Source organism: Lactuca serriola, chromosome 4 (assembly GCF_051521515.1).
Source record: "Lactuca serriola cultivar US96UC23 chromosome 4, Lser_US96UC23_V15, whole genome shotgun sequence".
NCBI classification, from domain to species: domain Eukaryota; kingdom Viridiplantae; phylum Streptophyta; class Magnoliopsida; order Asterales; family Asteraceae; genus Lactuca; species Lactuca serriola.
The window spans coordinates 42028796-42052118 of NC_136411.1; the positions used below are offsets into that span (position 1 = coordinate 42028796).

The 23323-nt window shown below is 35.5% G+C and overlaps 1 protein-coding gene and 1 pseudogene across 1 annotated transcript; one reads left to right on the top strand and one right to left on the bottom strand.

The window, feature by feature from the left end:
• Window positions 1-474: 474 nt before the first annotated feature.
• LOC145101398 (phytosulfokine receptor 1 pseudogene) lies at window positions 475-4092 on the top strand (annotated as a pseudogene).
• Window positions 4093-7869: 3777 nt separating this feature from the next.
• LOC145098285 (uncharacterized) lies at window positions 7870-21848 on the bottom strand. The gene is made up of 8 exons (XM_079035930.1): window positions 21640-21848; window positions 15096-15149; window positions 14495-14568; window positions 13810-14136; window positions 13345-13695; window positions 9177-9310; window positions 8969-9044; window positions 7870-8495 (listed from the first exon to the last, which is right to left on the bottom strand). Exons 1-8 carry the CDS (start codon window positions 21846-21848, stop codon window positions 7870-7872), a joined length of 1851 nt encoding a protein of 616 aa, XP_078892056.1.
• Window positions 21849-23323: the final 1475 nt, after the last annotated feature.

The window sequence follows — 23323 nt, forward strand, 5'->3', positions numbered from 1 at the left end:
CACTAAAGTCCCAATATTTTGAACGATTTGACAAAAAAGTTATAAAGTTTATTTTTTTGACAGTAAAGTACTAATTGACGATTTTTAAAAGAAAGTTCTAAACTTTATTTTGTTGACAAAAAAGTCCTAATTACCGGCTAACCGGTGAAAAAGGGTAAAAGTGTCAAAAATTGCCGGTAATTTGGACTTTACTGTCAAAAAAATAAAGTTTAGGACTTTCTTGTCAAATCGATGAAAATATTGGGACTTTATTGTATATATCTCTTTATTTTTTCAAACAAAATCTAGAATTTTATCAGAATATAATCTAAAATATATTATTATGTTTAGAAATCACAATAGTAAACGAAATAGCGTCAATAGTCAACAAAAATTAAGTTAAAATAAACAATTTAAATATTAAGGAAATAATATTATACCATATAATAATCATATATATAATAATAATATTTCACCTTTTTCTCCAGAAATAACAGGATCTGCCGGGTCTACATGGCTCCCTTTTAAATTAATTATCTGCGTTTACACTATCACCACCAGTGCACCACCACCAACGGCTTCTTAATCCTTTCTCCACCCCCTCTCTTTCTCTCTCTAAAATCTTTGACTGCTTTCTCTCTCTAGAATCAAAATAAAACCCTAAAATCTACAAGTAAAAGAAAAACCCACCTCCTTTTATGGACCAAACACGTATTCAGTGTTCTTCAATAACCTTAACTTTATGATCTTCACTTTTGCTCCGACAACCTGTTCATCATTTTGGATTTTGCTGTCTTGACTGGTACGTGCTTCAACGTTTAGTCAAAAAGCAATTGATCTGAGAGAACCCCTGTCAAGAAATTTCGATTTACCTTACCAAATGAGGTTTCTAATTGAATCCTGAAGCCTTACCAAATTTCAAACCTTGTTTACCTTTTTTGCTCCGATTTTATGTTTACTGGGATGGTTGTTTTGTGGAAGATATGGGTACTTGTGATTCTTCTTGGGGTTTCTCGGGTTCTTGTGATTTCACAGAACCTAACATGCAATTCCAATGATTTAAAAGCTTTAGAGGGTTTCAGGAATGGAGTGGAATCCGCCATTGATGGATGGTGGCCTACGAATTCATCATCATCATCCTTCAATTGCTGTAATTGGGTAGGAATTAAGTGTGATTCCGATTCTGGTAGGATTGTTAGATTAGAACTCCCGAAGAAAAGATTAACAGGTGTTTTTTCTGATCTAATTTCCAATTTAGATCAGCTTAGAACGCTAAATCTTTCTGGTAATTTCCTCAGCGGCCCTCTTCCAATTTCCCTCTTTCATTTTACCCATCTGGAAGTTCTTGATTTGAGCAGTAATGATTTTAATGGAGCTTTCCCTGATAGCATTAACCTGCCTGCACTTCAAGAACTAGACCTTTCTGGTAATGGCTTCCATGGTTCTATTCCGGCTGGTCTATTTGTTAATTCCACCGGAATTCGTGTGCTTAAATTAGCTGTGAATTCGTTAAATGGAAGCATCCCACCCGAACTCGGGGACTGTAAATTCCTTGAACATATATGTGTCGCTTCCAATCTTCTTTCCGGCGCCATTCCGGAGTTCTTATTCCATCTACCTCGATTGGGAGCATTGGATCTTCAAGATAACTCCTTCACTTCCATCACCGGAATTGGTAATTCCTCTAGCCATGTTACCCGTTTGGATGTTTCATCAAATCAGCTTTCCGGGAATCTACCGGATTTCTTCCATAATTTTCCGAACTTGACTCATTTCTCAGCTCAATCGAATCGTTTCTCCGGTGGCATACCTTCTTCACTCTCAAATTCACCGGCCATTTCTTTTCTTAATTTAAGAAACAATTCCTTCAATGGTCCGATTGAATTGAACTGTTCCATGATGACGAACCTCTCCTCACTTGATCTTGGCACCAACAACTTTTCCGGTTCCATTCCTGACGACCTTTCATCTTGCCGGAATTTAAGAGCTATAAATCTCGCTAGAAACAGATTCCATGGTGAAATCCCTGAAACTTTCAAAAATTTCCGATCACTATCTTACCTTTCCCTCTCGAATTGCAGTTTCAGTAACCTCTCAACCACTCTTAAAATCCTTCAACACTGTCCAAACCTAACCGTTTTGGTTCTAACCATGAACTTTCGTGGTGAACAGTTGCCGGCCGATGATGATAAATTAAGTTTCAGAGCACTCAAAGCTCTCGTAATTGCAAACTGTGGACTTTCCGGCAGCATACCCACGTGGCTAAAAGATTCAACACAATTGCAGTTGTTAGATTTATCGTGGAATAATTTGGTAGGTTCGATTCCATCTTATTTAGGTGACTTCCAGTATCTTTTTTACTTGGATCTATCCAACAACTCGTTATCGGGGGTGATACCAAAGAACCTCACGCAATTACCTTGCCTCAGTTTCCGGGAAATCTCACTGGAAGAGGGTTCACCGGATTTCCCGTTTTTCCGGCGACCCAACATCAGTAACAGAGCAGTCGCGTTGCAGTATAATCAGATTATGAGCTTCCCGCCTCTTCTTGATCTCAGTAATAACCACCTCAACGGGTCAATCTGGCCGGAATTTGGGAACTTGAAAAGGCTAATTGTTTTGGACCTGAAACACAACAATATCTCCGGTGGAATTCCTAGCTCTTTGTCAGGGATGACGAGTATTGAAATTCTTGATCTGTCGTATAACAATTTGACAGGATGGATCCCTCCTTCGTTGGTGAATTTAACCTTTTTGTCCAAATTTAGTGTCGCTTACAATGATTTAACTGGGTTGATCCCAAAGGGAGGCCAGTTCACAACGTTTACAAATTCAAGCTTCGAAGGAAACAAGTTATGCGATTACACTTGCCAGAATTCAAACGAACTCTTTCCACAATCCCAAAACAGGAAATCCAGGAAAAGCAAAGGCGCAATTGCAGGTATGGCAATCGGAATCGGAATCGGAACATTATTCATTCTTCTACTCATGTTCTTGATCGTTCTTCGCGCAACAACCAGACAAGAAGTCGATCCAGAAAAAGAAGATGAAACGGATAGCAACAAAGAAGAACACGAATCAAGACTAGTCGTTCTTTTCCAGAAATCAAACGAAAACAACAAAGATCTTTCCCTCAACGATCTTTTGAAATCAACCAACAGTTTCGATCAAGCAAACATAATCGGATGCGGAGGATTCGGTCTCGTCTTCAAAGCCACCCTCCCAGACGGCCGGAAAGTCGCCATTAAACGGTTGTCCGGCGACACTGGTCAAGTCGATCGTGAATTCCAAGCGGAAGTGGAAACCCTCTCGCGGGCCCAGCACCCAAATCTTGTCCTCCTTCAAGGGTATTGCCAACACAAAAACGACAAATTCTTGATCTACTCATTCATGGAAAACGGAAGTCTCGATTACTGGCTACACGAAAAACCAGACGGCCGATCAAAAGTAAACTGGGACACCCGGTTACGAATCGCACAAGGCGCAATTAAAGGACTCGCGTATCTACACCAATCTTGCGACCCCCATATCCTTCATCGAGACATCAAATCAAGCAATATACTTCTAGATGAGAATTTCGAAGCCCATTTAGCTGATTTTGGGCTTGCGAGACTGATATTACCATATGATACTCATGTGACGACTGATTTGGTTGGGACTTTGGGCTACATTCCTCCTGAATATGGTCAGGCGTCGGTGGCATCTTACAAAGGAGATGTATATAGTTTTGGGGTTGTTCTTTTGGAGCTTTTGACTGGGAAAAGACCGATGGATATGTGTAAACCGAAGGGGAGTAGAGATTTGATTTCGTTTGTGATGCAGATGAAGAGAGAGAAACGAGAGAATGAAGTGTTTGATTCGTTTGTTTTTGATAAAGATAATGCCAAGGGGATGTTGTGGGTTCTTGAGATTGCTTGTGTTTGTTTGAATGAGAATCCCAAGTTGAGGCCTTCGACTCAGGAGTTAGTTTGTTGGCTTCATCATGGTTGTCTTGGCACTTAGGTTTGTTTGTTTCTTTGTTCGTTTATTTTTTCGATTTGTTTCTTTTGTAATTTTGATTTTGGTGTATATATAATAAGTATATATATAAGCAGGAAAATGGGTTTTAGAAAACGTGCAAGTAGGGATGAGTATAAGCGGACACCCAGCCAAATCCCTTGAAACCGGAACCAGAGCCGTCTACACCGGTTCTTCAATTTTTAGAATCGGAACCGAAACCGGCGGGAACTGGTTCTGATACTGGGTACCCGGTTTCTTAATATCTTAAAATATTTTTCACTATAAAAAAATAGATACAGTAGTATACAACATATATTAAGTCAAAAATTAAAAAATCTAGTTAGACGATGTGAATTTAAAACAGAGGTCGTCAAAAAGTGCTCTCCTATACCTATAGTTCAAACTTAATAACTCAAAGATTTAATAGTAACTTATAATGGCAAAATTGTTGCATGATTGTCAATTAGTGGGGGGTTCTTAATTAGAAGAAGGAAGCTGCACAAAACACCTAATTTACTAAAAACATGGTGGATTTAAAACTTTATAGGCAACCTTTCATTTTAATATTTTGTAATCCTACCCATTTGGGATGACCATCAAATTTTCCTTTTCCTTGTTTAACTTAATATCCCACATCATAAAACACGCTTCACTGGAAATAGAGATACGAAGCAATAGCTAACTTTTGATGCCTGAATACACATGCTTATAGAGATACTGGATTAGCTACGACACCGGATGCATTTCCCCAAGGGTGCCCTAAAGTTCCTCCACCGAATTGTAGTACAGAATCATCTCTGAATATCTAAGTCAGAGCAGGCATATGACAAACGTGAATATAGGCAGAACACGTGGTAGAGAGACCCAATCTTGGATGAAATAAATATCATGATTTCTATCTTTTTCAATTAAAACATCACGCAGTAAATCAACAAATGGGATGTTTGATATAGCTATTAATTGGGTCCAATAGAAGACCCGGTCTAAAAAAACAAATCAACATGTTTGATATAGATTTTACGATCAAGGATTCGGTCCAAAATGTGGACTCAGTCTAAGCTTTAGAGCTGATTTGGTCCCATCTTTCCACTGCTGGACCGTCACAACAAATGAGAAATAAGTTTTCTTTGCAATTTTGCCCTGTCAATTTCTAAAATGCCTACACAGAAGAAAGCCATCGTCGATCGTTGACCTGCCAATCAACAAAAGCCATCAACGTCTTGCTATCCTTCCGACCTGTTGATCGACGACCGCCATCTTCCTCCGACCACTCAACCGGAGAGAACTATTCCAGGCGTGTGGAACAATATGGCGGAGGTGTTGAAGGATCTAACTAAGGTTGGAATAAGCTTTCATGACATTCTAAAGAAACAAGTGAAGAACGGTAACGACACCCTCTTCTGGATGGATGGGCGGTGTGATGGTGAGCCACTTAAAGATAAATTTTCATAACTCTATCAGCTTGAAAGACGTAAGACTTGCAGGGTTAACCCAAGATTACAAGCGGAGGCCTAAACTTGGGAATGGAGAACACCCCTTCCATCTATTGAACAAATTCGTAGCCTTTTGTAACAAAGTATAAACTCAAAGGACAAACACAAGAACACAAAACTTTCCCAACATCAACATTTCATTTATTATGAAACAATTGGTTTTCATCATACAAAATACAAAATAAAACCTCACTACAATTACACTCTGACACTCAGATGTAAACAAGAAATCAAAATACACGCAAATGTGTGTTTACAGAAACCCTAGAATTGAAACTCTCTCACAGAAAAGAAGAGAACAAAACGAGAGTATATAGTAGAAAAATATCTTGTGCAGTGCTACAAATGAACTCAGATTACACTTTAAATACTTGGAGCAGCTTATAACCCACAGACTACCCATGGATCTGGATCGAACTTACAATCCGCGTACACACACACACCTGCATAGACAAATATACATAAACATCCCCTACACTATTTATAAATTAACACAATATACACATCATATTCAAATGATAAGTTTGCTAAATGTTATAATAATTTCAACACCCCCTCTCAAACTTATCATTTGACACAATATTATTTTACTTACCTGCAAACATATTTTTAAGACCATGTCTTTTTGATAAAAAAAATCATGTTGAAAAGAAGTTAAAGACTTAGTTAATATATCTGCATTTTGATTAGATGAATCAATTTTAACAATTTTCAGAATTTCATTTTTCTATTTTTTCTCTAATGAAATGAACATCAATTCAAAATGCTTTGTTTTCTCAAGGAAAACAGGATTTAAGGCTAACTTTATAGCAGACTCATTATCACAAAACAACTTTACGGGAGTAAGTTTCTTATAACCAAGATCATTCATGATTTTTAAAATCCATAAAACCTCACATGCAACAGAACCTAAGGCACGATATTCAAACTTAGTTGAAGATCTGGATACAATGCTCTGTTTCTTACTTTTCCAAGACACAAGTGAATTACCAAAATATACAAGATAACCTGAAATAGATCTTCTTGTAGACAAACACTTAGCCTAATCAGCATCCACAAAACCAATAATATCAAAAGAACTTGATTTTGATTAAAAAATAGCTTTTCGAGGACAATCTTTTAAGAATCTTAATACTCTAGAAGCAACATTTAGATGAATTTTTTTAGGTTTATGCATAAACTGACTTAAAACCTGAACTGCATAACTTATGTCAGGCCTAGTTACTGAAAGATAAATTAGTTTACCAATAAGCTTTTGAAATTCTGTTATATTATTCACATATTCTGAATTATCATCATTATCCCTACTAAAAACAAAATTAACCTCCAAGGGCGTTTTAACAGGTTTAAACCCCAACATTCCAAATTCATGCAATAATTCCAAACAATATTTTCTCTGATTTAAACACACACCATCACTTGTAGGCAATACTTCAATTCCCAAAAAATATTTTAACAACCCTAATTCTTTTATTTTAAACTTAGACTTAAGGAACAGTTTAACATTTTCAATCTCTACACTGCAATTTCCAGTTAAGATAATATCATCTACATATACCAACAAAACTACAATAGTGTCATTTTTGAACCTCACAAACAAAGAATAGTCACTTATACTTTGAACAAAACCAAATTTAGACAAAGAAGCACATAACTTTTCATTCCATTTACGAGGAGCCTGTTTTAAACCATATAAAGACTTTACCAGTTTAAATACTCTGTTGTCATTTTTAGTATGATAACCTTCAGGTAAAACCATATACACATCCTCAATTAAATCACCATACAAAAAAGCATTATTCACATCAAGTTGATAAAGGGGCCAAGAATTATTAATAGCAACACATATAACAATTCTAACTGTAACGATTTTAGCAACATGATAAAAAGTCTCCTCATAATCTATGCCTTCTCTTTGATTATACCCTTTAGCAACAAGTCTAACTTTATATATCTCAACCTCACCATTTGATTTATATTTAATCTTATAAATCCAACGACAACTAATAAGCTTTCTACCTTTAGGTAGCTCAACTATATCCCAAGTATGATTTATGTATAATGCTTCCATTTCTTCATTCATAGCTTTGATCCAATTAGGATCAGTTGAAGCTTCAGAATAAGATTTAGGTTCAGAGGTTTTGTTAAGATTAGACACAAAACACCTACTTTCATTAGTTAAACAAGAATAATTCACAGACTTTTCAAGACCATATTTATGTGAACTTTCTACGACAAAATCATTAAATCTAGCTGGTAAACGCATATTTCTACCAGAACGGGTGACTCCTATCACATGATCACCAGAAGGATTATTAGGTTCTACACTACTATCCTCAGCCATAGTAGATGAGCCAGGAACATCCACCTCAACCTGAGGCACATGTGCCTCATCACTCTAGTTGTTGTCCTCACTGGATGAAGACTTAGCCATATTGTGGATTGCTCCAGCACCATCAGATCGTGGGGTTATTCCTAAATCACCTACATTAATGCTTTCTTGTAGAAAAATAGATACTAATGGCTCATCATAGGAAAATGGTTCACTTGGATTATCAAACAAACCGGATTTGTCTCCAAAAGATGATTTAAGCTTGAAAGGAAATACTGACTCATGAAATTTCACATCCTTGGAAACAAAAACAAGATTTGTGTTAAGACTCAAAAATATGTAGCCCTTTTGCTCAGATGAATATCCAAGTAAAACACATTTTTCTGCACGTTCAGAAAACTTATCTAAATTGTTTAGTTTTGTTGCAAAACAAAGACAACCAAAGGCTCGAAGCTTATTAAAATTAGGAACAGTTTTATACACAAGTTCATATGGAGATGCTCCATTTAAAACTGAAGTGGGTGTTCTATTAATCAAAAACATTGAAGTTAAAACAACATCACCCCAAAATTTTAAAGATAATCCAGACTGAAACATCAAGGACCTTGCAACATTCAAAATGTGTCTATGTTTTCTTTCAACAATCACATTTTGTTGGGGTGTGTAAACACATGAGGTCTGATGAATTACACCTTTATTAAAGAAAAAAGATTTCAAATTATGATTTAAAAACTCAGTGCCATTATCAGACCTCACCTTTTTTATTTTAACATCAAATTAATTGAGCAAAATATTAAAAAATGCAGCAACACAAAGCAAAGACTTCACTTTTAGATTTTAACAGATAAACCCAAGTTGCCCTAGTGAAATCATTCACTATAGTAAGAAAAAAACCTAAATCCCTCTGAAGTGATCACTTTATAAGGACCCCACACATCAAGGTGAATCAGTTCACCTAAACTAGATGACTTATGAAAACTAGAAGGAAATGAATTCCTTATTTGTTTAGCCTTGTGGCAAACTTCACAAGGTGGCAAAGACTTGATACCAAAGTTAAGCTTGGACTTTAAAGAATTTAAGGCTTGATCATATGGATGACCAAGTCTACAATGCCATGTCAACTTAGAAACATAACATACATCAGAATTCGAACTAAAAGAATTACCTAAGGGTACACTATCTACATAATAGAGACCTCCAGACCCACTACCATTCGCCACCATCTCCTTGGATTGTAAATCCTGAATTTTACAACTATGTTCATTAAACACAACCTTACACTTTCTATCTTTGCAAACTTTGTGAACTGATAGCAAATTAACATTGAACTCAGGAACAGCAAAAACATCAAAAAAAGTTCAGGAACTAGAAACATTAAGATTTCTAATTTTCTCAATTTTAGCACTAGTTCCATTAGGATGAATAACATGAAGATTAAGTTTAGACACATCCACAATATCATATAAAAGAGACTCAGAAGCTATCATATGTTGATTAGCTCCTGAATCTACAACCCATTTGTTACAATTAAAATTTGAACTGCAAGCATTGAATAAGTAAGTACCTGCCATATTAACACTGACAAATGTTTCCTCATTGCATTGCTTCTCACCAATCAAATTAAGAAATTTGACATATTGATCCTTAGTTAGTTGATGAAACTCAGACTGTCACGCCCCAAAATCGGAACGGCGGAAATGTTCGGGGGTGGAGGACGTCATGTCAAGTATCACGAGATATGTATATGGTAAGCAAGTAATGAACCACCATTTCATTTAGATAGAAAGTGTTTACAATGTGTGTTCATAAAACATAGAAGCCATAAACAAATAACAAAACAAGACTTGAAGCTGTAATGCTCCATCTTCTAAATTCCCAGCACGAGCACCTATCTAATAGTCTCCTGAGAATACAAGTTATTTGAAAGAGTTGATCAACAATTAAGTTGGTGAGTTCATAAGATTTTAGTGATGTGAGTAAGCTGTAAAATGTGGTTGAAAATGTATATGTAAAGTGATGTAAGCTGTAAGTTCTGTTTTGAAAAGTTCGCCTGTTCCTCTAGAAAATCCTATTTCCTACTTTAATGGAAGTTAAGTAAAATGACACTACAAGCCTTTCTATGCGTACTAAGTGGGTACAAGTTATATATACTTGGAGTAAATAAACAATCGATTGTGCGCATCTGCCCTCAACTCACAACCCAACGGGGTACAGTAAGTAAGGTGGATAACACACATTCCATTGGTTGTTAGATCGTTGTCATATATAACCTTGGTGTATTCACTTGTTACTCATGGAGTTATTTGTAATGGTTCCTTTATATCTAATGGAGAGTTCTTTTAAGAAAACCTATATTTCTTATAGTAAAATATTGACTATGGTGATTAATTTTATAATATCTTTGTTTATACTGCTATATATAATCTGATATCGGGTAGATAGTTAATTGGGGGAATCTGCTCTAAGCCCACATCCAACAGGAACAGGGCGTCGGGGGAAAACACACATTTAGCTATCTATCGGATATTAGTCTTGTATATAAACATGGTGTATAAACTAAGGTGTTATAGAGTTAACTCACTTAAAGTCTTTTAAAACTGTACTGGCTTAATAAAATGGGTTAAGCCCTTTTCTGGAAATTCTCTAGTTTTTTCTGCCAAAAATACTGTCTTTGATAAGTAAGTTTTGTACTAGGATAACTGTGTGTTGACTCTATGTCCTATGACCTGATCCATACCTGGTACCCTTATGATGACTTAATGTATACTAAGCATATATATATATATATATATATATATATATATATATATATATATATATATATATATATATATATATATATATAGATTCGGGTAGATAATAGATTGGGTGACGTCGGTGTAAGCCCACATCCAACGGGAACAGGACGTACAGCGAAGAGCACACATCCTATTAGCTGTCGGAAACTACTTAGCATATCTGTATCCTATAGTGCATACATTAAGGAATCATAAAGTTAGCATCATGGTCCTAACTTTTAAAAGTAGCCTTCTACCAAGACTTGACTGTTTTGAAAGTAGTCTGCTACCAAGACTCTACTGTTTTGAAAGTAGTCTGCTACCAAGAATCTACTGTTTTGAAAGTAGTCTTCTACCAAGACTCGACTGTTTTGAAAGTAGTCTTCTACCAAGACTCGACTGTACGACTATTATTAATTAAATCTAATTTACCTTATCGATTATGTGAATAAGACACATGGTAAAGGTATTAATAATATTGTAACTGGAATTTTATATCCTTCTGTAATTGTCGTGATGACAGTGTAAGTACTGTAGTATTTGTAATAAGTGACTACTTTAAGTACTATTGTGCCTTAATTGAGGGTTAAGGCATAATGTGATGGCTAGATCCTATGCTAGACGCTCCCTTATCAAGAGATTCTAGGGACTTTACGCGACACCTGCATGAGTGCACGCCGCGAACATCCACATTACTATGATCATGTATACCCAATATAACTATCACTAATGCAGAAGTGATTCATTGATATAGTTAGATCCTGAACTTGTTCCATGCTATAGCACCTTATTATGTTCTGTTCTGTTATCGTGTATTGTTATTGTACTTATGTAAATGTATTCCATGTAAGCGTATCTATGTAAAAGTATTTATGTAAACGTATACCCTTAGTATAGACTCATGAACTGAACTGACTCTTTGTGTGCTTCATTGTACTAGAAGTAATGAATAGCATTTTCCTAAACTATACCTATAATATTTTACTAATGTTCTACCTGGACTGTTACTGAAAAGACTCATTTATCTACTCAGTTATGCTTATACTTTAAAAACGGAGTTTTGTACAACTATAAAGTAACATAACTTTTAAAAGAGGTTTGGAATGTATTGACAACTTATAAATAACATAGGTAAAATTTTGAAAGATGTTTATAACAAACATTTACACAATTATCATTGTGTTCAACTTGTATTCCCCCCTTAAAACAGTTAAAATAGATAAAAGATTCATTACGGGGTATGAACTCACCTGATGTGGGTGATTCAAACGGGTATGCGCGTACGGATGAGAAGTTCCACGAATGAAGTTTCGAGACACAATAAGTCCTAAATAATATTTAAGGACACATAATGACATGAATATAGTGTTTATAAACAACTATATGAAAGATAACACCTTCCGGGACTAGGAAACACCTTGGCTAGGTGTTGGAATCACATGTGATTCAACAAAGCGAAGTGAAATGGCACTAATTAGTGTTTACGGTTTTGGAACCACCTCCTCTTGAGTTTACGGTGGTAAACCCATGAGTTTACGGTCTTAAACTCATGGTACTTTGACCATATGGTGGTTTGAAGTCCTAGAAGTCCTTTTGAAGCATCCTAACTTCAAGTCTTAGCCTTAGGAAGTGATTAGGGCAACAAATCACCCCTTTATAGGGTTTACGGTTTTTGGACCATATGTCCTTGGGTTTACGGTAGTAAACCCATATGGTTTATGGTCAAATGAAGTTTTCAAGTCCTAAACACTTCTAGGTAAAGGTCTAGGCTAGTTTCTTGGCTTAAGGAAGAAATATGGGGCATAAAAACCCTCATTGGGGTGTTTACGGTTTTGGGAGCTCCCCAAACCGTAAACACCTAAACATGGGACATTTTTGTGGTTTTCTTGTGCTAAACACAACAAGGTAAGGTTCCATGTTTGCTTCTAAGGTTTGGCAAGAGTTTAAGGGCACTTTGGCACACTTTTAGCACCCTTTTTAGGGTTTACAGTCCAAGGAGATTCTTGGACCATAAACACTAGTTCCTTGTGATATTTGGGTGTTTTCTTGATGCTCTTAAGGTTTAAACATGTCAAGGGTTGTTTCCATGCTTGTTTCGAAGGTCTAGAGGGGCATTGGGCTCATTTAAGCCACACTTTTAGTGTTCACGGTCCAAGAAGATCTTCTTGGGCCGTGAACATCTTGTCCTTGAGGTATTTTGATGATTTCTTGATGTTTAACACTAGATCTAAACATGAAAGGGCTAGAAACACTTAATAGTTGAAGATCTTGAAGAGAAACGGGATGATACTTGAGAGAGAAATGGCCCTAGTCTTTGGAAATGTGAAAAAGTGATTAAAATTTCTAAGTCTCACTTATATAGGCTTTTGGGTTTACGGTCCCAATACCATTTTGGACCGTAAACTCAAAACTCTTGAAGTTTTGGGCACTTATTGCTACATAATAAACCCTAGGGTATCCACTCTCCTGATATCTTCTGAAGCACTAACTTTAAAACACTCAAACTTATTCCAAAAAGTTTGAAAGTTAGCAGAAATAGTTTTGACTCATATTGAAGTGGATGGTTGAATAGAATGGAAATTTTTGGGTTGTCACACAGACTCTCCAGACCTAGATCATCCAGAAGGTACAATATATGAGTTAGCATTAAAGTTTTTACTTAAATTGTTCTGACCTAATTCATTCCTTGGTTTAAAATCTTTAGGATAGCCAATTATTTTATAACATTTTTCAATAGAATGTCCTTTTATCCTACAATTTTTACATTGAACAACCTGACCTTTAGTTTTACTACCAGTATCACCAGAAGAAAACCTATTATTAAATTTCCTGTTAAAAGCTATAGGTTGAGTTTTGGAACTGAGTTGAGAGTCATTGGACAAAGACCCATTTCTTTGAAGTGACTCTTCACGAGATAATAAAGAAAAAACAGTTTTGACACTAGGAAGAGGATCCATAAGAAGTATATGACCTTTAACCTGATTGTAGGACCTATCTAGACCACTAAGAAACTGCATAAGTTTCATCAATTTAGCATGATCATTTAGTTTAACAGCAACCTCACAAGTACATTCTGTGAGACTGGTTAAACCATCAAACTCTTTCCATAACACATCTATTTTATTAAAATAATTTGAAACAGAAATACCACTTTGTTTTAAAGAATTAATTCTTTGATCTATATTTAAAACAACTGACCCATCTGCCTTATTATATGTTTCAAACAAACTATCCCATATTTCTTGAGCATTATCAGAATAAGCATGACTAGCATATATAGAGTCACTAATGGAAGATAAAAGCCATGAACAGACTACAACATTAGCTCTCTCCCGTTTAGAAACTTTATTAGTCTCAACAAAACTTTTTTTGAAAGTACCATCAACAACTCCTAATTTGTTTCTGGCCTTAAGAGCCCTAGACATAGAACTCCTCCATATACGAAAATTCTCATTACCGGTTAGTTTAACAGTAACAATGTTTGTAGTAACATTATCAGATGGATGGATGTAGAGAGGATCATCAAGATTAATTGCATCATCCTTTCCACTTCCTCCTGGAGGATCATTAGAACAAGCCATAAAAACAGAATCAAAGAATCAAACCAATGAAACACTATACTAAAGTCCAGATGGTCACCACGTTTATTGGGGCCCAAGAAAACAGATATAGAGTCAAAACAAGACAAATAAATATGTAACTGTTGTACACAAGACACCAAGATCTTCCACAACTATGCTAAGAATAAAGGAGAAAGGAACAAGAAACTCTCACAGTGATCTAAGGCAGTTTTTTATAACCCAAAATTGACCGCTCACCTCCCTTAGGGTTGTTCCCTGACATAGTTATTTCAGACTAAAATCCGCTCTCTGTCAGAGTTACTTTGACCCTATAATGGGATTGAGTGAGCAGACCAGATGACGGAGTGCTAAAATCAAGACCACGAGCCAACCACAGATCCTTCAGGATCGAAAGAGTTTCACCAGATCTGCAAGACCAAACCAAAAAACTCACAGTAACCAATTTCTTATGAAGAAATAGACACAAACAAACAAAAGAACAGAGGATCTAACAAGATCGGTTTCAAAAACAAACAAAAAACGATATAATAAACTGATGAAAAAAGAACGTTAATGAACCTGTATGAAATCTTCAACAGATCGTCGATGAAGACGATTGATACCACACGGTGGCTCTGATACCATGTAACAAAGTATAAACTCAAAGGACAAACACAAGAACACGAAACTTTCCCAACATCAACATTTCGTTTATTATGAAACAGTTGGTTTTCATCATACAAAATACAAAATAAAACCTCACTACAATCACACTCTAACACTCAGATGTAAACAAGAAATCAAAATACACACAAATATGTGTTTACAGAAACCCTAGAACTAAAACTCTCTCACAGTGAAGAAGAGAACAAAACGAGAGTATATAGTAGAAAAATATCTTGTGCAGTGCTACAAATGAACTCAGATTACACTTTAAATACTTGGAGCAACTTACAACCCATAGACTACCCATGGATCTGGATCGAACTTACAACGCGCGTACACACACCTGCATAGACAAATATAAAGAAACAACCCCTACACTATTTATAAATTAACACACTATACACATCATATTCAAATGGTAAGTTTGCTAAATGTTATAATACTTTCAATACCTTTTCAGGCTATAAGCTGTCATCGGAGATCACCAGCCATCCTCAGAATTTGATACATGGAATTGCCCCTTATCGGAGGATGGTACAAATCACGTAGGCTTGCTCAGATTAAAGATGGATAATATAGGACCGACGAACAACGAAGTAATCATCCCTTGGATTCATGATATTCCTATAAAGGTTAATACGTTTATTTGGAAAGCTAATCAGGGTTGTATTCCATCCAACTTGGCATTAAAGAATAGAGGAGTCACAGTCGTAAACACAACATGCTCCCAGTGCCATTTTGAGGATGAAGATACAGGGCACATCCTGATCCGTTGCCCAGTGGCGGGCATTGTATGGGACCTGATATTTAAATGGTGTGATATCTCGACTCCACAATTCCAAACCATTGGGGATTTTATCAGTTTTGTAAAAAATTGGGGGAGATGCCAGAGTAGGAGAAACAACCTAATTAGTGTTTGTTATGGTGTAGTTTGGTTACAATGGAAATCAAGATGTGACTGGGTGTTTAGGAACATATGAACTTCCCACTCAAGATTTTGGATAGTGTGAAGTCTTTAGTGTTCAGTTGGCTTAGACATAGGAGAGCCAATTGCCATTATAGATGGACTGAATGGTGTATTTGACCACTGAAATGTTTATAATTCAATTCAATTGTAACTTTCTTTCCTAGGCCGCCTAGTACCTTGCTAGGCTGTGGCCCCTTATAATATCTGCGGTTCTAAAAAAAGTGAGTTTATGTTCCTGTTTGCTCGATTTTCCTGATATGTTCGATTTTTTCTGTGATATTTGAGTTTGTTATTCTTTTTAGTTTGTGTGGATTTTTTGATTTATTGATTAAGTTCTGTCCAATTTTTTTTCGATCTTTGCTGTTACCGTTTAACTGTGTGTTCGTATGTACTCAGTGGGAGATAGAAGTAATATAAAACAACTGCAATCTGAACCAACTTTGAAAGAACAGTACAATATTTTACAGATGGAATCTCAAGTATTGATTTGTAAATGTTCACCAAATCATCCCAATAAAAGTCAAAAATTGTTGTGATGGAATTGTAAAAAACATAGAGGAAGACCACCTAATTCACGGAAGAAGCAATTGAATGCTTTAGGTAAGAAAATTGATTTTTCTTGAGGAATTCCGTGGAATCAAATTAATTCTAGTTGCAATTCTAGTAGGGTAGGGATGAAATGGTGAAGCTTGGGAGGGGTGGTATTTTTATATTTTAGATTTTTTTTGTTCATAGGAATTATCATATATTTTGGTTGTTATTTGAGCATGGGTATTTTAGGTATTAAAAATCATGTATACTTAGTCGTTTTGGCTCGGTATATGTCATATATTTTGGTTGTTATGTTAAACAAAGGTATTTTAGGCCTAAAAATAATGTATAAACGTTCATTTTGTTGATGTGTGATTGATTTGTTTTGTTTTTTGTGGCTTTTTGATGAGAAGGGGTATTTTGGGTACAAAAATAATCAAATCTTATAAAAAATGTTTTTTGAGGGTAATACATTCATTTTGCACATCTAATCAGATGAAAAATCAAACAATAAGTTTCAGTCAGAATTTAACTCATTCAACTTCTCACCCATTTAGCAACTAATAAACACCCCAAAGACCAAAGTGATTTCTCTTTCCCCTTTAAGTTTTCCTACTACGGTACCGGAATGAATATGATCTCCACACAATGTTTTAAAATCCTGTTTTTTAATTGAACCGGTATGGTTACCGCTTCTTGGTTCAACCGCTGGGTCAATCGGTTTCTATAATTTTCATTTTTTTGCCTATTTCCCTACACATACATACACATATAAATCATGAATTTGACGTTTACTAGTTCAAACATTAAAAATATACATAAAAATAAGTTGTAGATCAATCCAAATACATTAAAATAACATATAACCATAAGTTTTAGTATTTTACATCAATCCATATACGTCAAAAAGGTAAATAAAATATACGAAACAAAATATCGTTATAGATGATACAAACACATCAAAAAACATTTTTATAACATTTACCACATGTTGAGAAAACTAAATAGATTTGAAAAAAATCACCAAAGTTTTTTTATTCAAATGGTTCTTTCCATGTGTTTTTATTCGCTTTAACCGGTTCAACCGGTTTAATTTGACCAGTTCAACCGGGTTTTTCAGAAAACCGGTCGGTTCAATCCGATTCAGAAATCGACATATAACCGGTGATAGTTAAACCGCTCTCTCCTCCGGTTCCGGTTCCAGTTCGATTGGCCGGTTCAAACCGGTTTTTAGAACATTGTCTCCACCAGACATACATAATGCTTTAGCTAGTACACGAAAGTGTATACCATGCTTCTTCTGTCTGTCAATAACTACATGCATTCTAGCTTGTTTATTCTTTACCGATTTTTCACAATTTACATTCTTTAAACACAGTTAAACCTACAAATATTATATATATATATATATATATATATATATATATATATATATATATATATATATATATATATATATATATATATAATGGTTTTGACGGGTAGCCAGCGGGTAGCGGTTACGCAAAAATAAGAATCGGAACCGAAACCGCTTAAGACAGTTCCAAAATTTTAGGAACCAGTCTGGTTTCGAGGCAGTTCCAGTTCCAAAAACGGGTACCTAGTTCCGATGTTCATCCCTAGTTGCAAGTGATTTTGTCTTTAAATTTTAGAGATTGACTATATTTTTTTGTTGAATGGTTATAAATTTGTGTTTGACAACTATCTTAAGAAAAAAATGAAAAAGAAAACATCAATTTGAAAGTACTAGCATATAAATTTTCCTTTAGGGTGCACGGAGTCGTGCTCGGGCTCTTAGATCACAGCCAGGGTAACAAATTAGTGCCTCGGTGGGTGCCGCCAAAATACTCTCATGCAGGTTCTTTAGCCCGTCACCTCTCTCTCTCTCCATCGAATCGTTTTCTCTTATGTCTTGTACTTCGTGCTTAAGGACTTACATCGTATGTTTTTTTATATGTTTTTAATTGAGTGATTTGGGAAAGATAGGTTGTTATGTGTTGTGGGTTGGAAAAGATAGAAAAAATATAAGAGAAAAAAGTTGAATATGATATGTTAGTGAGTTGAGTGGGTTGTTAATGGTCTACTCCCTCCATCCTTAGAAATAAAAGTCCTAAATGTATTCAATGTAATTTGGAAAATTTTTTTATGTTTTAAAAAATTTACAACCAATTATACATGTATATGCAGAAAAAATTCATATATTATTTTTAGACAAAACTGTAAAAATTAAGGGTGAGCAGAACCGAAAAAATCGTAATCGAGAAACCGAATCCAAACCATTGGGTTTGGATTTAAATTTTTAAAAGTCAAAAAATGGGTTATGGGTTCGAATTTAGTGCTAAAAACCGACCCATAGGAACCAACTGGCCCATTAGGTTTAACCTGCCTTAAAACCGACCCTTCCTATACTATATTATTAAATTTAATATATTTTTTTAATAAAATAGAAAATATATATAACATTTATTTGTTAAACTTGGTTGTTGTAAGCTTTTAGCAAGATACTTTTGATGTTGTGTTGGTGTTGTAATTGGTTTTTTAAGGTTTTTTTTAATCTAGGTTGTCAATTTTGTTACATTTTTTTTTATCTCATAAAGATTTGCTAAAAAAATGGGTTACAACCCAAAATCCAAAACCCGTGGGTTAAAATCAAAACCGATAAAACTGACCCACAAACCCAGAAACCGAAACCGACTTAAAACTGAACCCAATGGGTTCTTAAACCCAGAAACTGAAATTTATGGGTTGGGTTCGGTTTTACGCTACAACCGACCCAACCCGGCCTATGCTCAACCCAAGAAAAAATGATCCATATCGTATGCATTTTTCGTGTTTTGGTCAAAACCACAACATTTTTGGATTGATAGTCATTTTCATCAAATTTGTTTGTGCTTTTGGTCTCTCCTAAAACTGAAATGACTATTATACTCTTACTATATTTAATTTTCTTTTTTTTTTTTGCTATTTTCAATTATTTTCTTATTATATAATAAATAAAGGCCCTACTTACCCACCCCTACCCTACCCTACCCAGCCCACCTCTCTCTCTCTCTCTCTCACACACACACACACACACTCATTTTAATACCCAGAAGATAGAATCACCATCATCTTCTTTAAAACCCAACTCACCAACCAACTCTTCACCATTTTCCCTCATTCTAGCAGCAAACACCATAATCAGAAATAAGGCTTTGCATAATCATACCTATCAATATGCTCAAATCAAATACATATATCAAAATCTTACAGTTATTTTCTAACCACATGTTGAGAAAAAGAGGGTTTAATGTTTTAATGATATTGAGTTAAGTGGGGAATTAATTGATCTTTTAGTGAAGCTCAACAATAACTAGATTGCCGAATAATAAGGAACAAATATAGTAACAAGTTTATTTAAAATATAAGCAAGTAAATAACAATTAGTTGAATCGTAACAAGGCATGAATTAAAGACCAGGTTAGAACGTGATGAGAAACTAAGTATGAAAGACAATCTTGATAAAAAGACTTCTGTATTGATATAACGATTACACAGAAAAGATATCGGAAGTGGAAAAACCTACTTAGATTGATAAACAAGATCATCTATTTATAGAATAAAACATTACACATTAAATTATAAAATAAGAGTAGCTCGGTCGGCCCTATTGCCTATGACTGATGTGTGTAGTCCATCAAGAAAGGTAAGGATAAAGTTGATCATTGTTTTATCACTGAAAATACATAACAACATCTTTAAACTTTTCCTCATCGGTATTCCTCAACAAAATACAAGGCTCTTTGGTAAGACTTGTCTATTCTTTGGCTTCTCGAATCATCAACTCTGTGGTATTGATTGCACACTTCAGCTGTCGAGGGTTACTTTGTGTATTAACTATTTCCCCTAAGTGACTTCGCAACTTTCACCATCTACTTGTTGAGTTTAACGAACTTGATCAAGATCCACCAAAAAACTCTAACTTGAAATATCCATTTGATTCTTCTTTGAATTTCATACTTGACCTCCTCAGTTGTGTATTTGGATTTTTCGGTTAGCAGAAGGATGTCTTCTAGCTACTTTTTGCTACAACGATGGAAGGATCGCGTAGGGAGAAAGTTCTTTGGAGCTCCTTTGGATGTATGGAAAATAATGCCAAGGTCTGGATTGTTGGTGGCTCCTAGACTTAGTTCTTGTATGCCTTCGGTGATGAAGTGTGGAGGTTCGAGAGGTGGAAGTTCAAGTTTTGCCTGTAACACTGGATAAATCTCGGTATCAATAGTGGCAAAGTCACCGAGCATGGATTGAAGATAGGTGCAAACCCTTATATAAGGAGTCTTCATTTTATGATGTTTTTCAATCTTGTGACTAAAGACTTTTTCAATTAAGAACTGTTCTCCAGGATTCATCTTTGGAAAGTCAGCCTATGTTCTGTAATACTCTTTGCCAAAGCGCACCAAAGTATATTGGAAGAACTAAGCTTTGAGAAATGATATTGGCTTGTAGTTGGTGACAACCTCTAGTGTTTCATTCGATCAGATCTCGTTCATAGGTGCTTTTCCGTGCTTGTTGTAGAAAAGAGTTAATCTCTGGAACTCCTTGGGAAATCTTCTGTAGTCGGGAATCCATAGATCAAAGTCTTCAAGCACCTTGTGGTATATCCGATTGGGAGACAAAGGAATGTCCCAATACATGTTTTCGCTTAGGGAAGAGTAGGTGAGATAAGGTACATAATATTCATCTTGAAGTCTGCGACATGGATTTATCCATGAGTTGATCAGAGTTTCATCAAAGGTTGTATCGACTCCCTGAGCATGTCAGATTTCGTTAGCTAGTTTGGCAGCTCTCCAAGCTCTTTTGTTCTACCTTTTGGCCGAGTAGTCGTTTGAATGATCAGAGGACATAATCTCCTATTCGGTTTCCTTTTCATGGGATTTTGGAGGAGATTGAACTGGAGATTTTGTGAGAATCAATGAAATATTGATAGATTCTATATTATAAGAATAATCAATGACAATAAACGACAATGATTGAAAAGGATCTGAATGTATTAATCGCATCAATAGAACAGTTCTTGGATTCGGAACTATTCTGTAATTGCTTCAAAAGTTGTAACCCTAGATGCTACATGCACGCTATATATAGACAAAATAACACAACAACTCCGAACTTGGACATGCCCCATTTTGGAATTGGAATTAAACTTAAATATGAAAACATGCATTTGACACAACACTAATTTAGACTTAACAATCTCCCCCTTTGTGCCAAATTGGAAGGAGGTCTTCATTATTGGCTTTGAGCGATGAAAATCTTCGGCATAATCTTTAGAAGGGATGTCTAAAAAGATAGATACCAACGAATCATATCGGAAAAACGTTTAACGATGGCAACAGAGTTGCATTTGTTAGCTTCATCCGAAGATAAGATTGTTTTTAGAGCAGTTGTAGAGTACAAGTGCTTCTTTCTAATGATCCCTACCTTCAAATGTTGGATGCCTTCCGGTTGTTCGTATGGCTTCAGAATTGGCATCTTCTTCAGAATAGAAGCAATTTCGACATCCATTTTCGCAATTTCTAGGATTTAACATTTGGTCATCCGCTTCAAGTGTTCAATAATGGGCTTATATTTCTGGACATCTTTCGCTACAATGTAAAACATAGATAAGCAATCATAAGGGTTCATGAATGGCAGATCAGCCAAGGTGAACTCGTGAAGAATGTGATTGGCACCTCAGAATCCTTTGAACTGAATATTCAAGAAGTGTTATGTCTGAACCGGTAATCCAACCTTCAATGCTATAATTCTTTTTAAATTCCATGCTTCATATTTCGGTTTCTCATATTTTAAGTAAAACGAAAAGAGCTTTCGGTTTATAGCATTATCAGAGATCACAAATTTCTCAATCTTTTCAAAACCCCTGAAGAGAAATGCCCTTGGAGTGATTGGAAAATCAAACTGACACTCCATATCATTATCTATGTCGAAGGAGATTTTTGGCTCCAGCCAGTAGAGATTTAGATCATCAATGGGTTCTTTTTGTATACACTCAAGAGACCAAGCAGAAAACAAAGATTTCTAAGTTTCAAGAATTAATTTCGAATTTTTGGCTTCAGCTTCTTCTGCCCCAAGTTTCTTCCGAAGTGCATTGAGTTTGTTAATCTCTTTATCTCTTTTCTCTCTAGCAATCCTTTCAGATTCAGACAATATTGGATTTTTGTCATTCTCTTCTTTAGAAACACCTGTGCCTTTATCTTTTCGTGATCCGGAAGCTTCATTATCCTTCCGATCATATGCTTTTGTTAAGTTTTGTTCCTCGTCTCCTCCTTGTTTCGCAGAAGCCCCACTTCCTGAAGCACCCTGCAGTTGATTCAACATGGCAAATATAGGTTGGAGTTTTTTTGAGAGATTCCGTCGGACAGAGACAGTAAATAAAGAATCACGAGTTTTAACGATTCACAAAAAGCGTTGATTGATTTTGGAAATGCACCCTTTAACCAAAGATTTCTCTTCTTCAAGTTTGGCAATATTAAGGGATGCCTTCTTCAGCTTCTCAGTAAGAACCTTCATTTTTTGCGTTTGTTCGTCAGGTGCATCCATAATCTTGTTTTCAACAGCCAAGTCATTTTGTAACTTGGTGAGATTTTCAGATGGGTTGTTAGTAAAATTTTCCCATTTTATAGAAGAAAAGGAATTTGAATACTCGAAGATTGAATCAAGCTTCACATTCAAATTCTTGAATTGACCTTTCATGATAGGCGCTTCCTCATCACCACTGGTTAAATTTACAAATATTGGATGAAAAACAAAATCTGCAGTCGGTTCTTGATCATCTCCAAAAAAGATGTCAGCAACGTCATGTTCTGGAGAAACCAAAGAGGAAGGATGTTTGAAAGTCACACCAATGTTAACATTTGGCCCCACATCAGATGTGTTTCCAGGGATGCCTAAAGTCCAAATCTCCTCCGAAACGGATTTAATATTCAAAACTTCTGGTAGGGTAGAAATAGAGGTTGTTGTACAAACTGTTGAGTCTGTGA

What these genes read in the sequence shown, in the direction of transcription:
- LOC145098285 (XM_079035930.1), bottom strand. Translation starts at nt 21,848, where the DNA reads ATGGATGTCGAAATTGCTTCTATTCTGAAGAAGATGCCAATTCTGAAG. An exon ending in TTTTAGCACTCCGTCATCTG is followed by an intron (nt 14,137 to 14,494) that starts GTCTGCTCACTC and finishes ATGATCCTCCAG; the next exon opens with GAGGAAGTGGAAAGGATGAT. An exon ending in AGAAAATTAGAAATCTTAAT is followed by an intron (nt 9,045 to 9,176) that starts GTTTCTAGTTCC and finishes TGTAAAATTCAG; the next exon opens with GATTTACAATCCAAGGAGAT.